Source organism: Schistocerca piceifrons, chromosome 8 (assembly GCF_021461385.2).
Source record: "Schistocerca piceifrons isolate TAMUIC-IGC-003096 chromosome 8, iqSchPice1.1, whole genome shotgun sequence".
NCBI classification, from domain to species: Eukaryota; Metazoa; Arthropoda; class Insecta; order Orthoptera; family Acrididae; genus Schistocerca; species Schistocerca piceifrons.
The window spans coordinates 169,863,100-169,888,992 of record NC_060145.1 but is presented as its reverse complement, the minus strand read 5'-3'; the positions used below and the strand labels follow the sequence as shown (position 1 = coordinate 169,888,992).

General features: G+C 39.1%; 1 protein-coding gene across 1 annotated transcript in view; it reads left to right on the top strand.

Moving 5' to 3' along the window:
- LOC124711183 (aminopeptidase N) overlaps positions 1-17,535 on the top strand; it is a 318,231-nt gene extending 300,696 nt beyond the window's left edge. The window contains exons 15-16 of the mRNA XM_047241110.1: positions 14,967-15,048; positions 15,540-17,535. Of these exons, the coding sequence (XP_047097066.1) occupies positions 14,967-15,048; positions 15,540-15,701 (244 nt within the window). The 3' untranslated portion in view covers positions 15,702-17,535. The remainder of the gene's footprint in view (positions 1-14,966; positions 15,049-15,539) is intronic.
- The last annotated feature ends 8,358 nt before the right edge of the window (positions 17,536-25,893 follow it).

Below are 25,893 nucleotides of genomic sequence, written 5' to 3'. Positions count from 1 at the left end.
CTCAGTGTAAGATATACTGTGCCATCTGTGGGCAGTATTGGTAATTTCTTTTCAGCTACTCGCGTGCTTCATTCAGGTACAGTCTCTTTCATTGTGTTCACTACTGCACACCTAATAAAATGAATCCAAAAAAAGGGAGGAAGATGGTAATTCACATCAGAAGGCATCAAAATTTATGAGATATTTTCGATATCATGGGATGTTAGCATAGATAAATAAAAAGACCAGAAATTTTCTGATTTTTTATGAGTTGTTGCTCACCAAATATCAAGAGCCATACCCTGTAGCTAATGGAGAATCTGATTTTTAAAATAATTAAAAAAAGGTTCTTTAAGAACAAACATAGGGACATGCATTTCCACTAGTTTATCAAATGTTGGACCTCCTACATATAACAGAATTTTGATAATCATTTACCTCCTTCAACCTAAATTCGTGTGTGTGTTTTTTTACACTCATACCAATCTTCTTCTACATGAAAGAAAGTAAAGCAGTTACCAGAGCAGCAGCTTCTTGACTGTAGGAAATATCGAAACACATTAAATACAACACATTTTTGTTCAGCAGTTTATGCAGGACTTAAATAGACTATTGTTGTTCAATGATATTGACCATTTAATGGCCATCTTAGTAGATCTTTGTTAACGATGTAATGCAACAGACTCGGCCGATAAAACTGTGGTGCAAGTTCCAGTGTCTTAAAAAGACCACACATAATTTTAAACAGTGTTATTAAATAGAGATGTTAAAAACTGTGGGGCAACATGACTGATGGAAGAGGATCAACAAGTGAGACAGATCCATTCTTAGGCCCGTCAAAGAGCACAAGAAGCCTGTTCTTATTGTGGTGGTCTCCACTCCAAAGACTGGTTTGATGCAGCTCTCCACACCACTCTATCTTTTGCAAATCTTTCCATCTCTGAGTAAATACTTCAACCTACATCCAGTTACTGCATTCCTTCATTGGTCTCCCTCTAGTTTTTACCTCCCACACTTCCCTCCAGTACTAAACGGATGACTCCAAGATGGGTCAGAATGTCTCCTATACACTGATTCCTTCTTTTAGTAAAGTTGAGGCAAAAATTTGTTTTTTCCCCTGTTCAAATCAGTACCTCCTCATTAGTTACTCGATCTACCCATCTGATTTTCGGCATTCTTCTATAGCACAACAATTCAAAAGCTTCTCTCCTTATTGTCCACAGTTCACTTCTGTACAAGGCTACACTTCAGATGAATATCTTAAGAAAATACATCCTAACACCTAAATTCCTGTGTTAACAATATTCTCTTTTTCAGAAGTGCTTCCCTCGCTACAGGCTGTCTGCATTTCATACATTCCTTATTCAGGATTATCAGTCATTTTGCTACCCAAATGGCAAAATCTGTTTACCTCTTTTAGTGTCTCATTTCCTAACTTATATACCACTGCATCACCTGATTTAATTCCGTTCCACTTCTTTTAGTTCTGTTGACTCATCTTATGACCTATTATAAAAACTATCCATTCTGTTCAAACGTTCTTCCAAGTCCTTTGCTGTCTTTGATAGTATTACAATGTCATTGACAAACCTCAAAGTTTTTATATGTTCTCCTTCAACTCATAATTAATTTTCTAAATTTCTTCTTCATTCTCTTTACTGCTCTCTCAATGTACACATTGAATAACATTGAGAATAGGCTATAACCTTGACTCACTCCGTTCTCAACTGCTGCTTCCCTTTCATGTCCTTCAACTCTTATAACAGCCATTTGGTTTTTTGGTAATATTCACACCTGTCAGCACCTGATTTCTTTGGAATGGGAATTATTACATTCTTCCTGAAGTCTGGGGGTATTTTGCCTGACTCATAAAACTTGTACATCAAGTTTAGTGGTTTTGCTGTGGCTGGCTATCCCAAAGATCTCAATAATTCTGAGGGAATGTCATCTACTCTGGAGACATTGTTTCCACTTAGCTCTTCCAGTGCTCTGTCAAAGTCTCCTCGCAGTATCATTTCCCATCTCTTCTCCATCTTGGATCTTCTGGTGCTTCTGTCAAATTCTTCTTACATTATCCTTATCTCCCACCTCCATCTACTTTCTCTTTCCATTCTATAATAGTGTCTTCAAGTTTATTTCCATAGTAGAGTCCCTTCCATAGTAGAGTCCCTTCTTTGCATAGTACTGACTTGCCATCTGAGATCTTGATATTCATATACCAGCTTCTGTTTTCTCCAGAGGTCCTTCGATCTTCCTGTAGGCAGTACCTATCTTTCTCCTTTGTTATACAACCTTTCATGAACTTTCAGTTGTTCTCTAGTCATTTCTGCTTAGCCATTTTCCACTTTCTGCCAGGGTCACTTTTTAGACATCTGTATTTCCTTACACCTGCCTTATTTGCTGCACTTTTATATTTTCTCCTTTCAACAGTTGAATTTAATGTCTCCTGTTTTATCCAAGGACTACCATTAGGCCTTGTTGTTTTACTTATGTGGTCATCTGCTGCCTTCGTTATTTCACTTCTTAAAGCTACCTGTTTGTCTTCTACTGTATTCCTTTCATGTATTTCAGTCAAATGTTGCCTAATACTCCCTCTGAAACTCTCAGTATTCTCTGGTTCTTTCAACTTATTTGGGTTCCATCTCCTTAAGTTCCTACCTTTCTACAATTTCTTAAATTTCAATCTACAGCTCATAACTAATAAATTTTATCGAAGTCCACATCTTCCCTTGAAAATGCCTTTCAGTTTAAAATCTGGTTTTGAAACCTCTGCTGTACCATTATATAATTAGTCTTAAATTTTCCAGTGTCTTCAGGTCTCTACCATGTGCACAAACTTTTTAGACAGTTCTTGAACCACATATTAGCAATGATTAAATTACGCTCTGTGCATAATTCTACCAGTTGGCTCCTTTTTCATCCCTGTCCCCTACCCCAAATTCTCCTTCTCTTCCTTTCCATACTATTGAATTCCAATATCCCATCACGATTACATTTTCCTCTTCTTTAACTATCTGAATTATTTCTTTTATCTCATCGTACATTCTTTCAGTCTCTTCATCCTCTGTGTAGCCAGTTGACCTATAAACTAGTATTATTGTGAGAGATTTGGTTTTATCAGGAACAGCATGCTCCAAGACCATATTAATGAGGTCCATGATAGAAGGAAGGGCAGCATCAGTTGTAAATTTTTAAGCTTTTTATTGCAGATCAGTTTCAACTGCTGTGTGTTACCTTCAGTGGATTTTATCCAGGTCATGATGACTTATCATGACAGCATATGGTATTACTTTCCATTACAGATAATAAACAGATAACGAACATCAGTTAAACTCATGTTCAGTGCACTATGCACAAGACATGACGACTTATTGTAAATATAATAGCAAATGGTACCACTTGATACTGCAAATAACAGACATCATTTTAACTGATAGTTCTTATCTGTAACACCAGTTAAAATGATGTTGTCTGTAATGTGAAGTAGTACCATGTCCTATTATATTAATGATGAGTCACCACAACTTGGATATAATGCACTGAAGATAGCTACACAGTAGTAGATTAAAAACTTACAACCAATGTTGTTCTTCCTCCTGTCATGGATTGTGATGCATGTTGGCTTCATGTCTATCTTTGCTATCATACTGCATTTACTATGCTGTTGATAGTCACTTAACCTGCATTCTTATTTTCTTATTCATTATTAAATCTACTCCTACATTATCCCTATTTACTTCCATAATTCTAATCCTGAACTCACTTGACCATAAGTCCAGTTTTTTTTTTCATCAGACTTCACAAATATCCATCATACCTAGTTTCAACCTACCCATTTCCCTTTTTTTAAATAGTTTAACCTACCTACCCGATTAAGGGAGCTAACATCCACACTCCATCCCATATAATGACAGTTTTGTTTTTCCTGATGATGGTACCCTGCTGGCTAGACACCACCAGAAGATCCAACAGGAGGACTATTTTACCACTGGAACATTTTACTGAAGAATATACATCATCATTTAACCATATTGAAAGGCTCCGTGCTCTCAGGAAGAATAGTAGCTCTAATTTCCCCTCGTTTTCAACCGATCACAGTATCAGCATAAGCAAGGCCATTTTCACCTTGACTTTTTGACCCAGCAATTACTAAACAGGCTGGAGCCTTCATCAGCAACCTCATGCTTGTCTATGGCTGTCTATATTGTTGAACACTCAAGCCAGCCTATCTCGGCAATGTGTGTTCATATGCAACTGTAAAACAGATCTGTCCCTGACTAATTTTGCACAGTTTGATCGAAGCTAAAAAAAAACAGCAGACCTGTTTTAATGATGCAAGGAAACATGCAATAAATCTGACTGAGGAAATTCAGAATCTATATTAAACATAGTAACAGGAAATTAATCTTCCATTTCTGCTAAATTTTTATTTCCCTCATAAAATGAGTATGGTAATTCTCTTCTTCAGAAATGCTTTTCTTGCCATTGAGAGTCTACATTTTACGTCTTCTCTTCTTCTGCCATCATCAGTTATTTTGCAGCCCAAATAACAACACTCATCTACTATTTTCAGTATCTTGTATCCTAATCCATCTTGGCATCACTTGATTTAATTCATTTGATTTAAATAAACTACATTCCATTAACCTTGTTTTGCTTTTATTGGTGTTCATCTTATATCCACCTTTCAAGAAACTGTCCATTCCATTCAACTGCTCTAAAAATTCCTTTGATGTCTCTGGCACAATCACAATATCATCAGCAAACCTCAAAGTTTTTCTTTCTTCTCCTTGAACTTTAATTCCTATTCCAAAATTTTCTTTGGTTTCCTTTACAACTTTCTCAATGTAGGATTGATTAACACTGGGGGTAGGCTACAGCCCTGTCTCACTCTCTTCTCAGCCTCTGCTTCCCTTTATGCCCCTTGACTCTTGTAACTGCCATCTGGTTTCTGTACAAGCTGTAAATAGCTTCACTCTCTGTGTTTTACCTCTGCTGGCTTCAGAATTTCAAAGAGAGTATTCTAGTCAAAATTGTCAAAAGTTTTCTCTATGTCTACAAATGCTATAAACAAAGGTCTGCCTTTCTTTAATCCATCTTCAAAGAGAAGTCATAGAGTCAGTATTGCCTTGTATTTTCCTACATTTCTCTAGAATCCAAACATATCTTCCCTGAGATTGCTTCTCCCAGTTTTTCCTTCTTCTGTAAGGAATTCTTGTTAGCATTTTGCAAACATGACTTCCTTGGAATTGGAATTATTACATTCTTCGTGAAGTCTAAAGATATTTTACCTGTCTCATACATCTTGCTCACCATATGGAATAGCTTTTCCATGGCTGGCTATCTCAAGATTGTAAATAGTTCTGATGGAATGTCTTCTACTCAAGAGGTCTTTTTTTTACTTAAGTCTTTCATTGCCCTGTCAGATTCTTCTCACAGTAGCATATCTCCTGTCTCATTTTCATCTTTATCTCTGTCCTCTTCCATTTCTATAACATTGCCTTCAAGTTCATCTCCCTTCAATAGACCCTCTGTATACACCTTCCAACTTTCAAGTTTCCCTGTTAGCAGAATAACAACCATCTGCACGAACAGTTCGATGATGTTTGCAGCAGAATGACCTATCAGCTCGGAGACCATGGCTGTGATTACCCTTGACACTGCATCACAGACAGGAGTGCCTGCGATGGTGTACTCAACGAAAAACCTGGCTGCACAAATGGTGAAACGTTATTTTTTCAGATGAATCCAGGTTCTGTTTACAGCTTCATTATGGTTGCATCCATGTTTGGTGACATCAGGGTGAACACACATTGGAAACATGTATTCGTCATCGCCATACTGGTGTATCACCCGGCGTGATGGTATGGGGTGCCATTGGTTACGTGTCTCGGTCATCTCTTTTTCGCATTGACGGCACTTTGAACAGTGAACATTACATTTCTGATGTGTTATTACCCATGGCTCTACCTTTCATTCAATCCCTGCGAAACCCTAGATTTCAGCAGGATAATGCATGACCGCATGTTGCAGGTCCTGTACGGGTCTTTCTGGATACAGAAAATGTAGGGGCTGCTGCCCTGGCCAGTACATTCTCCAGATCTCTCACCAATTGAAAATGTCTGGTCAATGGTGGCCAAGCAACTGGCTCGTCACAATACGCCAGTTACTCCTCTTGATGAACTGTGGTATCGTGTTGAAGCTGCATGGGCAGCTGTACCTGTACACGCCATCCAAGCTCTGTTTGACTCAATGACCAGGCATATTAAGGCTGTTATTATGGCCAGAGTGGTTGTTCAGGGTACTGATTTCTCAAGATCTATGCACCCAAATTGCATGAAAATGTAATCACATGTCAGTTATATTATAATATATTTATCCAATGAATACCCATTTATCATCTGCATTTCTTCTTGGTGTAGAAATTTTAATGGCCAGTAGAGTATTTTTAGCTGGTTTTCCATCAGCAATCCACTTCTTACAATATTTGATCCAGAGGCCCCGTTCTTTGCAATAGTTACATTTTAACTTTGAATTTTATAGTTTTTATTTTGTTTTGTACGCTTGATTTTACTACTAATGCCTCTTGTTCAATTTTGTCACTACTCTTTGTGAAATTTCTCTCAAACATTCACAATTGTTCCTTTAATTCATCTAACATTTCCTTATCACCTTTCATTAATAACATCCAACTGAATTTAAAAGAACCAAAACTTGCAGGTAGAATATGTAAAACTTTACATGCCAATATCAGATCAGGTAGCATTGTTTCTCCCTTTGCTTTAAGCCCGTTGTTCAGTTCCTTCCACAGACTTGTTAACTTTGCTATGTGTGTGGAGATGTCTTCACCCTGAGTCCAATTAAATGCAAAGAAATCTGAACAAATCTTGAACAGCTGATACTTTGATGATGCTTTGAAATTCTGCTTCAGTGCCTCCCACGCTTCATGAGCCATTTCTTTGTCCATGATCTTCAGATACACAGTGCCTGTAACTGCACTTGTAATCATCGACTTGGCATAACTGTTTGCTTTACGATAAAAATCTGACTTGGCTTTATGATCCTTTATTGCTGCATCATTAGCACTTTCAGACAGTGGCTCAACTGTTACTGACTTGCCATCACTTATGTCTAAAGATCCTTCATGATAGTCAATTAGATCTAGTACTTTTCTCTTCCACATTGGCCAGTCAGTTTCACTATTCAGCAGCTCGATATGTTTTACCAGATCCATTTCAACTCTAAAACCGAAAACACACTCTCAAATACAAGTTAAAAGAAAACTGTATCTGTCACTTTTTGCACACATTTTTAACACATAGCTGGGACCCATAACCTATTGTATTTTGTTGAGAAAAAAAAACTTATTTATTCTCAATAAAGATCAGGTGCTGACAAAAAGCAATGAGTTTGGTTTTCAAATACTTAGATTTATTTCTGAATCTGGAGGCACGGTTTACACAAGAAGTCACTTTACCAAGGAGCTTCTAAAAACAAGTAAGAGCAAAAGTGTGTGTGTTGTCACTCAAAATAAAAAACAGAGATAAACAAAACATTATGCTCATATATGATGTTGATTAATAATTTACCAGACAACTTCTTTTTAAATACAGTAATAAAAAGAATTTACTTTAACAGTTCTTTCATCAGCTAAATTCAGTATCTACTGTGACATTCAAGGATTTCTACTTGACATTGTCTTTTTATCTGTTTGATCCTCTGCAGCCTTCACTATATCAGCTCTTAAAGCTAACTGTTCCTAGTCTACCACAATTCTTTCTCGTGTTCATATCAATTGTTGCTTAGTACTCTCATAAAATCTCAACAACCTCTCATTGTTTCAACTTGCCCAGGTCCCATCTCCTTAATTTCCTATATTTTTGCAATTTCTTCATTTTTAATCTACAGTTTGTAACCAATAAATTGTGGTCAGAGTCTACATCTGCCACTAGAAACGTATTACAACTTAAAATCTGGTTCTGAAATCTCTTTCTTATCACTATATAATCAATCTGAAACTTTTCAGTGTCTCCAAGTCCCTTCCATTTATACGCACTTCTTCCATTGTTCCTAAACCAAGTATTAGCGATGATGAAATTATGCTCTATGCAATATTCCACCAGGCAGCTTCCCCTTTCATTTCTTCCCCCCACTCCATATTCACCTACTATTTTTCCTTCTCTTTCTTTTCTTACTACTGAATTCTGGTCCCCCACCACAATTAATTTTTTTTCTCCCTAAACTATCTGAATAATTTCTATTTATATCATCATACATTTCTTCAATCTCTTCATCACAGCTGGTGTATAAACTTGTACTACTGTGGTGATTGTGGACTTCAAGTCTAACTTGGCTATGATAACACATTCACTATGCTGTTCATAGTAGCTCATACATGTTCTTTTTTCTTATTCATTATTAAACCTGCTTTTGCATTACCCCTGTTTCATTTTGTATTTACAACCCTGTATTCACATGGTCAGAAATCCCGTTCCTCCTGTCACCAAACTTTAATACCTCCCACTAATATGTCTAACTCCAGTCTACATGTTTCCCTTTTTAAATTTTGTAACCTAACAGTCTGATTAAGGGATCTAACATTCCACGTTCCGGTCCATAGAAAAACAGTTTTATTTCCCTTGTTGACAATATTCTGCCTATTCCCCTCCTGGAGATCTGAATGTTTTGTCTATTCCCCTCCTGGAGATCTGGATGGGGGACTGTTTTACCTTTGTAATATTTTACACAAGGTAGTGCCATCATCAAACAACCATGAAGTGGAGCTGCATGCCCGCAGCTGCAATTACCCTTGCTTTCAGCCATTTGCAGTACCAGCACAACAAAGACATTTTGATTGATGTTACAAAACCATGTCAATCAGTCATCCAGCATGTTGCCCCTGCAATTAGTGAAAAGGCTGCTGCCCCTCTTGAGGAACCACACATTTTTCTGGCCTCTTGACAGATATCCCTCTGTTGTGGTTGGACCTACGGTATGACCATAGTATCACTCACGCACACAAGCCACCCCACCAACAGCAAGGTCCATGGTCCATGATCCATGAGGGAGACATTTTTAATTTTTTTTAAAATCATTGTTAAATTTAATCCACTGTGCTATTAACAATGAAGAGCCAAAGAAATTGGTACACCTGCCTAATATTGTGTAAGGCCCATGTGAGCATGCAGAAGTGCCGCAACACAATGTGGCATGGGCTCAACTAATGTCTGAAGTAGTGCTGGAGGGAACTGACACCATGAAATCTGCAGGGCAGTCTGTAAGTCCATAAGAGTAAGAGGGGGTGGAAACCTCTTCTGAACATCACATTGCAAGGCATCCCAGATATGCTCAATAATGTTCATGTCTGGGGAGTTTGGTGGCCAGCAGAAGTCTTTAAACTCAGGAGAGCGTTCCTGGAGCCACTCTGTAGCAATTCTGGAAGTATGGGATGTCACATTGTCCTGCTGAAATTGCCCAAGTCCATCAGATTGCACAATGGGCATGAAAGGATGCAGGTGATCTGACAGGATGCTTATGTGCATGTCACCTGTCAGAGTCGTATCTCAACGTATCAGAGGTCCCACATCACTCCAACTGCACATGCCTCACACCATTACAGAGCCTCTACAGCCTGAACAGTCCCCTGCTGATATGCAGAGTCCATGGATTCACAAGGTTGTCTCCATACTCATACACGTCCATCCACTTGACACAATTCTAAACGAGACTCATCTGACCAGGGAACATGTTTCCAGTCATCAACAGTCCAATGTCAGTGTTGATGGGTCCAGGCAAGGTATAAAGCTTCATGTCATGCAGTCATCAAGGGTACATGAGTAGGCCATCAGCTCCAAAAACCCATATCGATGATGTTGTGTTAAAATGGTTCACATGCTGACACTTGTTGATAGCCTAGCTTTGAAATCTGTAGCAATTTGTGGAAGGGTTGCACTTCTGTCACATTGAATGGTTCTCTTCAGTCGCCATTGGCCCCATTCTTGTAGGATCTTTCTCCAGCCACAGCCATGTCAGAGATTTCATGTTTTACTGGATTCCTGATATTAATGGTACACTCATGAAACGGTCATACAGGAACCCCCCCCCTTCATCGCTGCCTCAGAGATGCTGTGTCTTATTGCTCATGCACCAACTATAGCACCATGTTCAAACTCATGTAAATCTTGATAATCTGCCATTGTAGCAGCAGTGACCAATCTAACAACTGTGCCAGACACTTGTTGTCTTTTATAGGCACTGCTGACTGCAGCACCGTATTCTGCCTGTTTGCATATATCTGTATTTGATTACACAAGCCTATACCAGCTTCTTTGGCACTTCAGTGTATTTGCATACTATATTACATACGCTATCATTGTTTGCATTAATATTCGTGTATGGAAAAGAAAGAGTTGTCCAAAAAATTTATTTCCAATTAGATTTAAAACTGCCTGTCACCTGTCAAGACATTTCGTCTTCTTTGGGCCAATGATCAAAGAATTTTGTGGGAGCATAGTGAATTGCTTTCTGGGCCAGTGACAGCTTTAGTAATGAAGCTCATTTTTTCTTCCATTGTTGTAGTTATGAATATTGATGGTCTTCTTTAACAGTGATGGATTGTTTGTAATGACCTTTTTTTTAGTGAAAGTGCAATGAAAAAGCCTAACTCCTTAAATAAGCACCTACAAGGTGACTGTGGATGAACACCATGCATTTTTACTACTCCCTTTTTTTTGTAAACACCACTTCGTTCTTTGGTTATGAGTCTCCCATTGTTGTTATTATTGTTGTTGTTGCTGAAGAATGTTTTGAAGCAGCTCTTGAGACTAGTCTTTCCTGCACAAGCTTCTTCATCTCAAAGTAACTACTACAGCCTACATCCATCTGAACCTGCTTATTGTATGCAAGCCTAGGTCACCACCTACAATTTTTACCCTCCATGCATTCCTCCATTACTAAACTGGCTCTTCCTTGATCCCTCAGGATATGTCCTACTTAGCATTACCTTCTTTTAGTCAAGTTGTGGCACAAATTTCTATTTTTCCCAATTTAATTCAGTACCTCCTCATTAGACACTCAATTTACCCATCTAATCTTCTCTCATAGCATCACATTTCAAAAGCTTCTATCCTCTTTTTGTCTGAGCTGCTTATTGTCCACAGTTCAGTTCCATACAAGACTACATTCCAGACAAATACCTTCAGTAAAGGCTTATTCATCAGTTATTTTGCTGCCCAAATAGCAAACCTCATGTATTACTTGTAGTGTCTCATTTCCTAATGTAATTCCCTCAACACTGTCTCATTAAATTTGACTATATTCCATTACCTTTCTTTTACTTTTGTTAATCTTCATGCCGTAACTTCTTTTGAACACATTATCTATTTCATCCAATTGCTCTTCCAAGTCATTTGCCATCTGTGACAGAATTACAATATCATCAGCAAAAGTTCTTCTTTCTTAACATTAATGCTCTCTCTAAATTTCTTCTCGATTTCCTTCCCTGCTCAAACTGTCAGGAACTGAAACTGCTAGATACTGATTCACATTGCAGCCAGAAACATAGTTCAACTGGTACCTGCTGAATACTGACTGAATACAGACTTCTACCTCTGCAGTGTAGGTGTCAAAGCAAAATAATTATACAATACACCACCTTAATATTTTTTTTTTAATTTTATTTTTTTGTGGGCATTAGTCTATGGACTAAGGTTTGCGTCAGTGCCTAACATTTTTCTCCTAATTCTGAAGACATCCTCAGAGGTTATAAGGGAAACTTAAGCAAACTCAGGGAGGTGAACTACAGCTACATCTACTCATCTACATGGATACTCTCCAAATCACATTTAAGTGCCTGGCAGAGGGTTCATCGAACCACCTTTACAATTCTCTATTATTCCAATCTCGTATAGCACGCAGAAAGAATGAACACCTATAATTTTCTCTACTAGCTCTGATTTCCCTTATTTTATCCTGGTGATCATTTCTCCCTATGTAGGTCAGCATCAACAAAATATTTTCACATTTAGTGGAGAAAGTTGGTGATTTTGTGAGAAGATTCCTCTGCAGCAAAAAATGCCTTTGTTTTAATGATGTCCATGCCAAATCAGGTATCATTTCAGTGACTCTCTCTCCCCTATTTCGCAACAATACAAAATGTGCTGCCCTTCTTTGAACTTTTTCAATGTACTTCGTCAATACTATCTGGTAAGGATTCCACATCATGCAGCAGTATCCTAAAAGAGGACGGGCAAATGTAGTGTAGGCAGATATGTTACATTTTCTAAGTGTCCTGCCAATAAAACACAGTCTTTTGCTAGCCTTCTACACAACATGTTCTATATATTCCTTCCAATTTAAGTTGTTCATAATTGTAATTCCTAGATATTTAGTTGTATTTATGACCTTTAGATTTGACAGATTTATTGTGTAACCAAAGTTTAATGGATTCCTTCCAGCACTCATGTGGATGACCTCACACTTTTATTTATTTAGTGTCAATTGCCAATTTTTCACCATATAGATATCTTTTCTAAATCGTTTTGCAATTTGTTTTGATCTTCTAATGACTTCACAAGTCAATAAATGGCAGCGTCATCTACAAACAACCTAAGACGGCTGCTCAGATTGTATCCCAAATTGTTTATATAGATAAAGAACAGGGTCCATAACACTACCTTGGGGAATGCCAGAAATCAGTTCTGTTTTACTCAATGACTTTCCTTCAGTTACTACGAACTGTGACCTCTCTGACAGGAAATCATGAATCCAGTCGTATAACTGAGACGATATTCCATAAGTATGCAACTTCAATACAAGCTGTTTGTGTGGTACAGTGCCGAAAGCCTTCCAGAAATCCAGAAATCTGGAATCAATTTGAAATCCCTTGTCAATAGCACTTAACACTTTGTGTGAGGAAAAGAGCTAGTTGTGTTTCACAAGAACAATGTTTTATAAATCCATGTTGACTGCATGTCAATAGACCATTTTCTTTGAGGTAATTAATAATGTTTGAACACAATATATGTTTCAAAATCCTGCAGCATATCGACTTTAATGAAATGCGCCTGTAATTTAGTGGATTACTCCTACTACCTTCCTTGAATACTAGTGTGACCTTTGCAACTTTCCAGTCTTTGGGTACAGATATACAGTTAAGTATGGAGCTATTGCATCAGCATACTCTGAAAGGAATCTAATTGGTACACAGTCCAGACCAGAAGACTTGCTTTTATTAAGTGATTTAAGTTGCTTCACTACTCCGAAGATATCTACTTCTACGTTACTTATGTTGGCAGCTGTTCTTGATTCAAATTCTGAAATATTTACTTTGTCTTCTTTTGTGAAGGCATTTTGGAAGGCTGTATTTAGCAACTCTGCTTTGGCAGCACTGTCTTCAATACTATCCCCATTGCTATCGTACAGAGAAGGCATTGTTTGTTTCTTGACACTAGCATACATCACATACGACCAGAATCTCTTTGGATTTTCTGAAAGGTTTCAAGACAAAACTTCACTGTGGAAACTATTATAAGCATCTTCCAACCGCACTATATTTCGAGCTTCTGTAAAAGATAGCCAGTCTTGGAGATTTTGTGTCTCTTTAAATTTGGCATATTTTTTAGTTGTTTCTGCAGCAGTGTTCTAGCCTGTTTTATTTACCAACAAGCATCAGCTCTGTTGTTTGTTAATTTATTTGGTATAAATCTCTCAACAGCTGCCGATACTATTTCTTTGACTTCAAACCACATCTGGTCTACACTTACATTGTTAATGTGGAAGGAGTGGAGATTGTCTCTCAGGAAGGTGTCAAGTGAATTTTTATCTGCTTTTTTGAACGGGTGCATTTTTATTTGTTTTTGGAGGATTTGGCAATTACAATATTCAATCTCGCTATGACAACCCTGTGTTTACTAATCCCCATATCCGTTTTGATGCCTGTTATTAACTCAAGATTATTTGTTGCTAAGAGGTTAGGTGTGTTTTCACAACTGTTTACTATTCACATAGAACGGCAGTTTTCTTCCTCCTGATAGCAATGTCCTCCCGAGTAGTCCCCGCCTGGAGATCCGAATGGGGGACTATTTTACCTCCTGACTATTTTACCCAAGAGGATGCCATCATCATTTAACCATACTGTAAAGCTGCTTGCCCTTGGGAAAAATTACGGCTGTAGTTTCCCCTTGCTTTCAGCCATTCGCAGTGCCAGCACAGCAAGGCCGTTTTGGTTAGTGTTACAAGGCCAGATCAGTCAGTCATCCAGACTGTTTCCCCTGCAACTACTGAAAAGTCTGCTGCTCCTCTTCAGGAATCACATGTTTGCTGGCCTCTCAACAGATATGCCTCTGTTGTGGCTGCATCTACATTACGGCTATCTGTATCACTGAGGCACGGAAGCCTCCCCACCAATGACAATGTCCATGATCATGGTTCTGATACTATTACCTAAAGGTGGTTATATGCATACTTCAAGAACTTAGTGAACTGGGACAACAGTAGTCTTAAACTTTCAAAGTCAAATGCTTCATACATGAAACATAAGAGTAAATGTAAGAAAAAGGTGAAACAGCAGTCCATGTGTTCTTAACACAGAGGGAGGCCACCAAAAGCTGTAAAGTGCATTGTAAACTGGTTTTGGTAGCCAGTTTTAAAATTCCTACCACTCTGCTATTCGGGCACATGAGCAGCTGAGCTTATGGGTATTGTTTTTGGTCAGCTGCAGAAGGAATTTAATTCCCCACATTGGTGTTGGGGATCACAAACTGGTCTTCTCAAAAAGACGATGTATCCTATCCACACTACAAGAAAACCTCAATGCAAAATGTATCCTTGTGCAAAAATTGCAAGTGTTATTTAATTATAATCAAGGAACAGTTCTTACTTTAGTTTGTTTAGTTTGCTATTGACATAACATTATTTGGAAAAGAATAATAATAAATTACTCAAATTGTTTAAGTGTACAGAATACTTAGGCAATAATTTTGTTTCAGCCTTGGTTCTTCACTTTTCACTCTTAGCAGCATTGTAAGGAGTACAACAAGAAAAATCAACACACAGTTTGAACTTGATGATGTAAGTAATTCAAGTTTCTTATAACAAGAACTCTCTCACTCTCTCTCTCTCTCTCTCTCTCTCTCTCTCTCTCTCTCTCTCTCTCTCTCTCTGTCTACATACATATGCCTACCTATCTGTCCATCTGTCTGTCTACCTATCTATCGATCTATCTATCTCTCATTAGTGTCAAGCATCTTTTGGGCCTGTACCAACTCATGAATTATCGGAAGGGCAGGCCACTCATCCAAGGATAAATGACCTGCCCATCCTTTTTAACCTCCCCAACATATCCCTCTTTGCTACTTGAGGAAGGAACTCACAGTTCTAAAATCCAGCACACTTTCTTGTACTTTTATATGTGTCTGTCACCACTACTGAGAATTTCACTTACTGACAGTAAGTAGTGATCAGCAATTCTGTCTCATAAATTCCATAGTTTACTCAAGTCATACAATTATCATATGCTGTCCACAATATTAGTCTGATAATCTTCATATTTTTCTCCACAGCTGCTGAAATTTGGTGCAGAACACAGGCATGAACTGGGTTCTGCTACAAGAACTCTGGAGCAAGCAATAGAACAAGCACGCATTAATGTTCAGTGGGCACAGACCAGGCGAGATGAAGTTGTTGCTTGGCTGCGTATGCAACACAACATGGCAGATAGCTAGCACTTCAGCAGTAGTGTTCTGGTGTATACAAATTCCACAGAGCACACTATACTCATAGAAGTTTGATGTGTGGCAGGAAAAGGCCTCTTAAATGTGTCACTCAGAACAGAACTATCTACACAACTGATTACTAGATGTAAATTTTTTTCAGCCTGATGCCAGGAGAAGTGGCAACATCCTTCTTGTGTGTTCCTGGTGTCTTTATGTCTGTTTCTTTCATGAGAAAATGAAATGAATCATTCCAAAACTTAAAGTGGAGCCACAAACTGTCAATTGCTATGACTGAATATAAACTGAACTGAATTAGAAACTGCCACCCCTTCAGTGAATTCAAAAATACAGTGCAAAGCTTCAATAAACAAAGTGAAAATACTCCAAATGAAATATTTTGAAGTGTTGTATGAAGGTGGTAATCACATCTCCAATCAATTCAAATGCAGTAACCCAGATGAATGTGTTTTGCTCGTAAATTGAATTTTATGATAAATATATCATTAATTAACAACAGAAAGTCATTGAAACTTAGAAGCTGCAGCATTTATCAATGTTAAATGACTGAATGATCAGCTTGTAACAATGTATTTACACAGCAAGGTTCAAACAGATTTAACCATTTTAATGACTGTGAAGACAAGAAGACACATTTAACAAAACAGTTTGCTGGGTCTGGCACCGTGTCATAACTTAAAAAACTATACTGGAGAAACCACAATTTTGGCCATGGTAACAGTGACCTTCTTCTGGGTCTACTGCATCTACTTTTGTATTAACTGACTCTGGCCATGGAAGCCTATTCAATTATATTTAAAAAGACACATATATTTAGAATTTTATATTTAGTTTATTGTTTTGCCTTTATAGTAGTTCAACAGCCACAAAATAATGTATAAGCCTCATTTTTGGATATCTGTCTGTGTATGTATGAATTACAAATTGCAACTTTATCCTACATAACTGAAAAGATTACTCATCAGTTGCCATTTGCAAGTAATGATCTTTAAAAAAAAAATCTGCAGTGAGCATTTCCTTTTATGAAATAAAGACCTGCAATATACTTATACATTAATTTTAAGAATTTCTCCTTTTAAGAAAGTTCTTTGCCCGTTATTGTAATGTGATACTCTTGGTTATCAGAATTTTATGTTTCTTTTAGAATATAAGTATCTGCCACAGTATCTATCATGTATTTAAAGAGGTTTCACCTTTTGTGTAAGTTAAAACAAAACTACTGTTAATTGGTGCATACAAATTTGATTATTTAGCCATGCAGTTATTATAGAATTAAATATCTGGACAAGAAATGTGAATGTAAGTTTTGGCCTGTGCTTGAATGTTTAATTTCACTGTGAGCATATGTGCATTAGTTATAGTGAAACAGCACTGCATCCAGTGAAGGTGTTGGCAAAGTGTTCTATGGCGACTTTTTTGGCCTACTACCTACCATTGTCTCCAACTATTTCTCAAATAAGAAAAAAATGAATAATTTGATGAGAGAACACAAAAAGTGGTGAAAAGCCCTGATGCAGCAACTTTGATAAATGCTCTCAGACAATCATATTTCTCATAAGTATGAGAAAACTAAATATGTACACATGATATGTTGGATTTTATTTTGTACTTATAACTTGAAACTACCTGACATAGTACTTAAAATGTAATGTTGTTAACCTAAAGGGTCACACAAAGATACATCTATAATGTTGTTAATCAAATACAAGCCAATTTTTAATTCTTCATTTTTTGTATGTCTAATTTGAATACATGTAAGAATTTTGTATGTGCATATATATGTAATTTCCCATTGTTGCTGCAGCTGTTTAGAAAATTCAAGGAATTAAATACAAGAAACTTAACACACTCTTTTTTAAATAATGGTATCTGTTACAAAATTTCCATAACTTACCTAATGACCCTACCGAAACACTGTACTTTTCAAAAATGCTGGTATGAGACTGAAACTCATTAAAAATTTCCAGTGTCCAGTATCTTTTTAAGTCAAATCCTTGGAGCTCACTTTTAACATTCATGACATTGACAGGCATAGATTCACACATTAAGAAATTTCGTTAAGAGTTTATTTACAAGGTTTCAGAAAAATCTGCTTGCTAAGTTGTAGCAGGCAGAACACACAGAAAGATGCAAAACTGCTGGTTTCTGCAATCAGGGTCATCTCTTTCTGGCAGAAGTGAGGAGAAAGTTTGTGCAGAAGAGAATGTTAAGGCCTATGATACAGAAGAAATCACAAGAAAAGTCACCCAGAACCTCGTGTAAATGAATGAAAGAGAGAGAGAAAGAGTTATATGATAACCACTGGAAAAAGTTTTCTGTAGAAGCACAAAACTGGCAAATATTTCCTCTTTAAAAGCCTTTGACAGAAAAGGGGGAAACCACATTCCACCTTATTCACTAAAAGTTTTGGCATGTGAATGTATATTATAACATTATAATCTTCTTACTCAGTCTCTCATTGTAGTTAAACATACATAAATCAGAATCTACCTCTCACTACCACTGACCAGATAGGTCCCTCTCCCACAGTCTCCTTTTTTTCCAATTGATTTACAGTGTATCTCAGTGCCACTGTCTCCTCTCTCACTTACACTATCTCCTTTTGTTTTTCTTTCCCATTGTCTCCACCATACCTCAGCAGCCCAAAAATTCTGGGGGATCAAGTTATTTTTCCCTTATACCCATGTGTTTTAAAATTTGGTTCAAAATGTGCCCTCCTCCATACCTACGTGGTAACATTTTTCATTTCCACTGTCTCCTCTTGTAAGAACTGCCCACCCATACTAAACCTCCAAAAATATTTCAGTTTAGCCGGTGAATACATAGGTGTCAGTTCAACTGGCCATGCTTTCCCACCTGTGTTTTGCATATTAAGCCAGTCCATCCTTGAAATGATTTAGTGAGTCATCACATAGGAATTCTTCCTACATGTTATGTGGAGATGCTCTTGTAGTTTTATGTCCCCTTGCAGAGCCATAGCAGCACCATTGGATTCTGAAAATGCAATCTATGTTTTACATAATAAAGTGGGAAGGAGTCTTTTTGTGCAAATAATTTTTACACTTGATGCCATTTATTTAAGAAATACCATAAAATTAACTTGTTCATACTGATTATAAGCTAACTAATGGTACAAGAGCATGGTCTACCACATGACTAGATCAAAGGCAGTCTACTGATGAGTGCTGACTATAGCATACGGTCTGTAACTTGAGCATACAGTTGGTATAGTTTGTAGAAGATCGTGCATCTTCAGTTATACCAAAGTTATTCATTTATTTATTAATATCAACATCTCTTGGCATTGTAAAATTACTGAAAGATAGTATTTATGATCTGTACACTCCTCCTAATGTCTGAGTGGCAAAAGGCAAGTTTTGTTAGCAAATGTTTATTAATAACAATTACTTGATTCACACCAGAATAAATGTGCTTTCCGTATGTATATCTTCCCTGACATCACAAGCAATTTCTGCATCAGCACCTCGTCCCACAGGGTCTGAAAGTGCGAGATGGCCAACCACCTCTGCTGGCCAGTATGGGAACCTATCAGTCACTCCTTACCCCCATATGTACTGCAGTGCTAATACATTCGCTTGATGTATGCAAACCACAGCAAAACAGGAAATAAAGTAAAATCCACTCCTATCTGTAAATAAGGGGTACCTTACACTCTCTCCTTTGGTCCCACAGCTGATGTCTCCTTCCATCCTACTACTACTATTCTCTTCATTTATCTCTCTTTCTCTTTCACTGCAACTTTCTCTCTCCAATAGTCATTGTCTCATCTCTCTCTCTCTCTCTCTCTCTCTCTCTCTCTCTCTCTCTCTCTCTCTCTCCCTCCCCCCCCCCCCCCCTCCCCAGTGCTGTATCCTCTCTCTTCATCACTGTCCCTCTGCTACTCTCTTTCAGCACATAACGCAAAAGAACTTGCCCCTTCTAAAAGCCATGTACTGCAAGTCTCTAGAGGAACGGAAGGTTCCAAATGATTGGAAAAGAGAACAGGTAGTCCCAGTTTTCAAGAAGGGTCGTCGAGCAGATGTGCAAAACTATAGGCCTATATCTCTGACATTGATCTGTTGTAGAATTTTAGGACATGCTTTTGCTCATGTATCATGTCATTTCTGGAAACCCAGAATCTACTCTGAAGGAATCAACATGGATTCCAGAAACAGTGATCGTGTGAGACTCAACTCACTTTATTTGTTCATGAGACCCAGAAAATATTAGATAAAGGCTCCCAGGTAGATGCCATTTTCCTTGACATCCGGAAGGCATTCGATACAGTTCTGCACTGTTGCCTGATAAACAAAGTAAGAGCCTACGGAATATCAGACCAGCGGTGTGGCTGGATTGAAGAGTTTTTAGCAAACAGAACACAGCATGTTGTTCTCAATGGAGAGATGTCTACAGACGTTAAAAGTAACCTCTGGTGTGCCACAGGGGAGTGTTATGGGACCATTGCTTTTCACAATATATATAAATGAGCTAGTAGATAGTGTCAGAAGTTCCATGCGGCTTTTCGCGGATGATGCTGTAGTATACGGAGAAATTGCAGTATTAGAAAATTGCAGCGAAATGCAGGAAGATCTGCAGTGGATAGGCACTTGGTTGAGGGAGTGACAACTGACCCTTAACATAGACAAATGTAATGTATTGCAAATACATAGAAAGTAGGATCCTTTATTGTATGATTATATGATAGCGGAGCAAACACTGGTAGCAGTTACTTCTGTAAAATATCTGGGAGTATGCGTACGGAACGATTTGAAGTGGAATGATCATATAAAATTAATTGTTGGTAAGGTGGGTGCCAGGATGAGATTCATTGGGAAAGTCCTTAGAAAAAGTAGTCCATCTTGATCGTTTAGAACAGAAAGCGCCCTAAAACCGTCTTTTGTTTGTTTCGAGCCGTTAGCCACTAGTCACTTGAATCAGCAGTTGTCTTGTGACAGCCAGAGCGAGAGCACCAGCAGCAGCGAGTACTGTTTGTATAAAGCGTTTTTGTACTTATTTGCTGCGCTTAGCTTTTAAATAGTTTTTCTGGGAAAACCTAGCGTAGTTTTCGCGTCTCGTATTTCAGTGAGTGTTTCTTGATTATCAGAGTAGCTCATCAGAAGATTATCTTGGGAATTTGTCACCGTATAGAGTAGGGTAAACATAGTCATGTGTAGGGACTGTGGTTGTTGTGAGCGGACGCAAGGAGAATTGGCCACTCTTCGGGGGCAGGTGGAGGCTTTGTCTGTTAGGCTCATCGAGCTCGAGGCGCAGGCGTCGGCTCGTAGTGGCGTTGGGGCAACTGTGGTGAGACCTATGCCTACTTCGGTGGCCTTGGAATCACATGGAACCCCTGATGTCGCTGCGTCTTCCGGCAGTGAGCATCTTACCGGTCAGCCATCACTCCAGGGTGAATGGTGGACAATGGTGGGCTAGCGCGTGCCTGGCCGAAAGGCGAAGGTGGGATCTGGCCGCGTGGCAGCTGCCTTACCCCTTTCCAACAGGTACGGGGTGCTTCCTAGTGGTGATGACATCGTTTCCGAGCCACCACAGGATGCCTCGCCTGTTGGGCCAGTGGCCGATTCTCCGGCAAGGTCCCGACAGTCACAGAGGGCGGGCCTATTAGTTATAGGGAGCTCCAACATTAGGCGGGTTATGGAGCCCCTCAGGAAAATAGCGGGTAGGTCGGGGAAGAATGCCAGTGTGCACTCGGTGTGCTTGCCGGGGGGTCTCGTCCATAATGTGGAGGAGGCCCTTCCGGCAGCTATTGAACGCACTGGGTGTGACCGGCTGCAGATAGTAGCACATGTCGGAACGAATGACGCCTGCCGCTTGGGTTCTGAGGCCATCCTTGGTTCCTTCCGGCGGCTGGCTGATTTGGTGAAGACAACCAGCATCGCACGCGGAGTGCAAGCTGAGCTTAATATCTGCAGCATAGTGCCCAGAGTCGATCGCGGTCCTCTGGTTTGGAACCGTGTGGAGAGTCTAAACCAGAGGCTCAGACGACTCTGCGACTATAATGGTTGCAAATTCATCGACCTCCGTTATTGGGTGGAGAACTGTAGGGGCCCCCTAGACAGGTCAGGCGTGCACTACACACCGGAAGCAGCTACTAGGGTAGCAGAGTACGTGTGGCGTGCACACGGGGGTTTTTTAGGTTAGAGGGACCCCCCCTTGGGCGAAACGATAAAATACCTGACGGCTTACCAGAGAGGACATTATCATTGTTGATAAAGAACGTCCGTCCTCAGAGACCAAAAACAGGAAAAGTTAACGTAATATTGGTAAACTGCAGGAGTATCCAGGGCAAGGTTCCTGAATTAGTATCTCTTATTGAAGGAAATAGTGCGCATATAGTATTAGGAACGGAAAGTTGGCTAAAACCGGAAGTGAACAGTAACGAAATCCTAGACACAGAATGGAATATATACCGCAAGGATAGGATAAACGCAAATGGTGGAGGAGTATTTATAGCAGTAAAGAATTCAATAATATCCAGTGAAGTTATTATCGAATGCGAATGTGAAATAATCTGGGTTAAGTTAAGTATCAAAGGTGGGTCAGATATGATAGTCGGATGCTTCTATAGACCACCTGCATCAGCAACCGCAGTAGTTGAGCGCCTCAGAGAGAACCTGCAGAACGTCGTGAAGAAGTTTCGTGATCATACTATTGTAATAGGGGGAGACTTCAATCTACCAGGTATAGAATGGGATAGTCACACAATCAGAACTGGAGCCAGGGACAGAGACTCTTGTGACATTATCCTGACTGCCTTGTCCGAGAATTACTTCGAGCAGATAGTTAGAGAACCAACTCATGAAGCTAACGTTTTAGACCTCATAGCAACAAATAGACCAGAACTTTTTGACTCCGTGAATGTAGAAGAGGGTATCAGTGATCATAAGTCAGTGGTTGCATCAATGACTACAAGTGTAATAAGAAATGCCAAGAAAGGAAGGAAAATATATTTGCTTAACAAGAGTGATAGGGCACAAATCGCAGAATATCTGAGTGACCACCATCAAACGTTCATTTCTGAGGAAGAGGATGTGGAACAAAAATGGAAAAAATTCAGAAACATCGTCCAGTACGCCTTAGATAAGTTCATACCGACTAAGGTCCAAAGCGAGGGGAAAGATCCACCGTGGTATAACAATCATGTACGAAAGGTACTACGGAAACAAAGAAAGCTTCATCATAGGTTTAAGAGTAGTCGAATCATAGCTGATAAGGAAAAGCTGAACGAAGCAAAAAAGAGCGTAAAGAGAGCAATGAGAGAAGCATTCAATGAATTCGAACATAAAACATTGGCAAACAATCTAAACAAGAACCCTAAAATGTTTTGGTCATATGTAAAATCGGTAAGCGGATCTAAATCCCCTATTCAGTCACTCGTTGACCACGATGGCACCGAAACAGAGGACGACCGAAGAAAGGCAGAAATACTGAATTCAGTGTTCCGAAACTGTTTCACTGCGGAAAATCGTAACACGATCCCTGACTTCAGCCGTCGCACGGACGCCAAAATGGAAAATATTGAAATAAACGATATCGGAATTGAAAAACAACTGCTATCACTTAGTAGCGGAAAAGCATCTGGACCAGACGAGATACCCTTAAGATTCTACAGTGATTATGCTAAAGAACTTGCCCCCTTTCTATCAGCAATTTATCGTAGATCGCTGGAAGAACGTAAAGTACCTAGCGACTGGAGGAAAGCGCAGGTCGTTCCCATTTTCAAGAAGGGTCATAAATCAGATGCGAATAATTATAGGCCTATTTCGCTTACGTCAATCTGTTGTAGAATAATGGAACATGTTTTGTGTTCTCGTATTATGACGTTCTTAGATAATACAAATCTCCTTCATCATAACCAACATGGATTCCGCAAACAGAGATCATATGAAACTCAGCTCGCCCTATTTGCCCAAGAAATTCACAGTGCCGTAGACACTGGCGAGCAGATTGATGCCGTATTCCTGGACTTCAGGAAGGCATTTGATACGGTTCCGCACTTACGTTTAGTGAAAAAAATATGAGCTTACGGAATATCGGACCAGGTTTGTGATTGGATTCAGGATTTCCTAGAAGAAAGAACACAACATGTCATTCTTAACGGTTCAAAATCTGCAGATGTAGAGGTAATTTCGGGAGTACCGCAGGGAAGCATGATAGGACCTTTATTGTTTACAATATACATAAATGACTTAGTTGACAACATCGGTAGCTCCGTGAGGCTATTTGCAGATGACACGGTTGTCTACAAGAAAGTAGCAGCATCAGAAGACTCGTACGTACTCCAGGAGGACCTGCAGAGGATTAATGCATGGTGCGACAGCTGGCAGCTTTCCCTAAACGTAGATAAATGTAATATAATGCGCATACATAGGGGCAGAAATCCATTCCAGTACGATTATGCCATAGGTGGTAAATCATTGGAAGCGGTAACGACCGTAAAATACTTAGGAGTTACTATCCGGAGCGATCTGAAGTGGAATGATCACATAAAACAAATAGTGGGAAAAGCAGGCGCCAGGTTGAGATTCATAGGAAGAATTCTAAGAAAATGTGACTCATCGACGAAAGAAATAGCTTACAAAACGCTTGTTCGTCCGATTCTTGAGTATTGCTCATCAGTATGGGACCTTTACCAGGTTGGATTAATAGAAGAGATAGACATGATCCAGCGAAAAGCAGCGCGATTCGTCATGGGGACATTTAGTCAGCGCGAGAGCGTTACGGAGATGCTGAACAAGCTCCAGTGGCGGACACTTCAAGAAAGGCGTTACGCAATACGGAGAGGTTTATTATCGAAATTACGAGAGAGCACATTCCGGGAAGAGATGGGCAACATATTACTACCGCCCACATATATCTCGCGTAATGATCACAACGAAAAGATCCGAGAAATTAGAGCAAATATGGAGACTTACAAGCAGTCGTTCTTCCCACGCACAATTCGTGAATGGAACAGGGAAGGGGGGATCAGATAGTGGTACAATAAGTACCCTCCGCCACACACCGTAAGGTGGCTCGCGGAGTATAGATGTAGATGTAGATGAAGGAGGTGGCTTACAAAACACTCGTTCGACCTATACTTGAGTGTTGCTCATCAGTGTGGCATCCATACCAGGTTGGGTTTACAGAGGAGATAGAGAATATCCAAAGAAGAGCGGCGCGTTTCGTCACAGGGTTATTTGATAAGCATGATAGCATTACGGAGATGTTTAGCAAACTCAAGTGGCAGACTCCGCAAGAGAGGCACTCTGCATCGCGGTGTAGCTTGTTGGCCAGGTTTTGAGAGGGTGCATTTCTGGATAAGGTATCGAATATATTGCTTCCTCCTACTTATACCTCCCGAGGAGATCACGAATGTAAAATTAGAGAGGTTTGAGCACGAAATGGAGGCTATCCGGCAGTCATTGTTCCTGCGAACCAGATGTGACTGGAACAGGAAAGGGAGGTAATGACAGTGGCACGTAAAGTGCCCTCCACCACACACTGTTGGGTGGCTCGTGGAGTATAGATGTAGATAAAAACATAAATATGTTTGCATGCTAAAAATCTTTGATGAGGAAGGCAGAATGAGAATTGAGACATCTGGTTCCTCACTTTTCTGTCAGAGTCTTTTAAAGAGGAATATATTGTATACACTGATTTTGTGCTCTGGCTATGGACATAGCCAGGATTTTGTCAAGAAGAGAGGGGGGGGGGGAGGAGGGGGGGAGGTCCAGTTTCTTAAAGAGGACCTTAAAAAGCCTCATGGTTTTCATTTTATGCAGAAAACACATATATATTTATTAAATTTTTTTTGTACGCAATTTGCTTTCGTGAGGCCTTCATATAAAAAGTATTTGTTCTATAAAATTAAGCAAGAAAAGCTTGTCTTAAAAAGTATAGCATATATTCTCAATAAGAAATACCCAAATGTGCAATTAAATATTTATTTATTTGGCAATATGATAACTTTGCTCTAGTGGCAAATGAATTAAAATTTGAATGTAACATATTGCCACTTTGGAAATGAAACACAGCTCAGTCTTCTAATATTTCACCATTGCAGAGCAGAAGAATCATAATGCTTGTTTGAATACAAGTTACCTAGTTCAAATCTCTCTTATCAACAGTTATCTTTCCTCCACTACAATCCTGTATTCAAATTTATCACTTACCTCAAACCAAG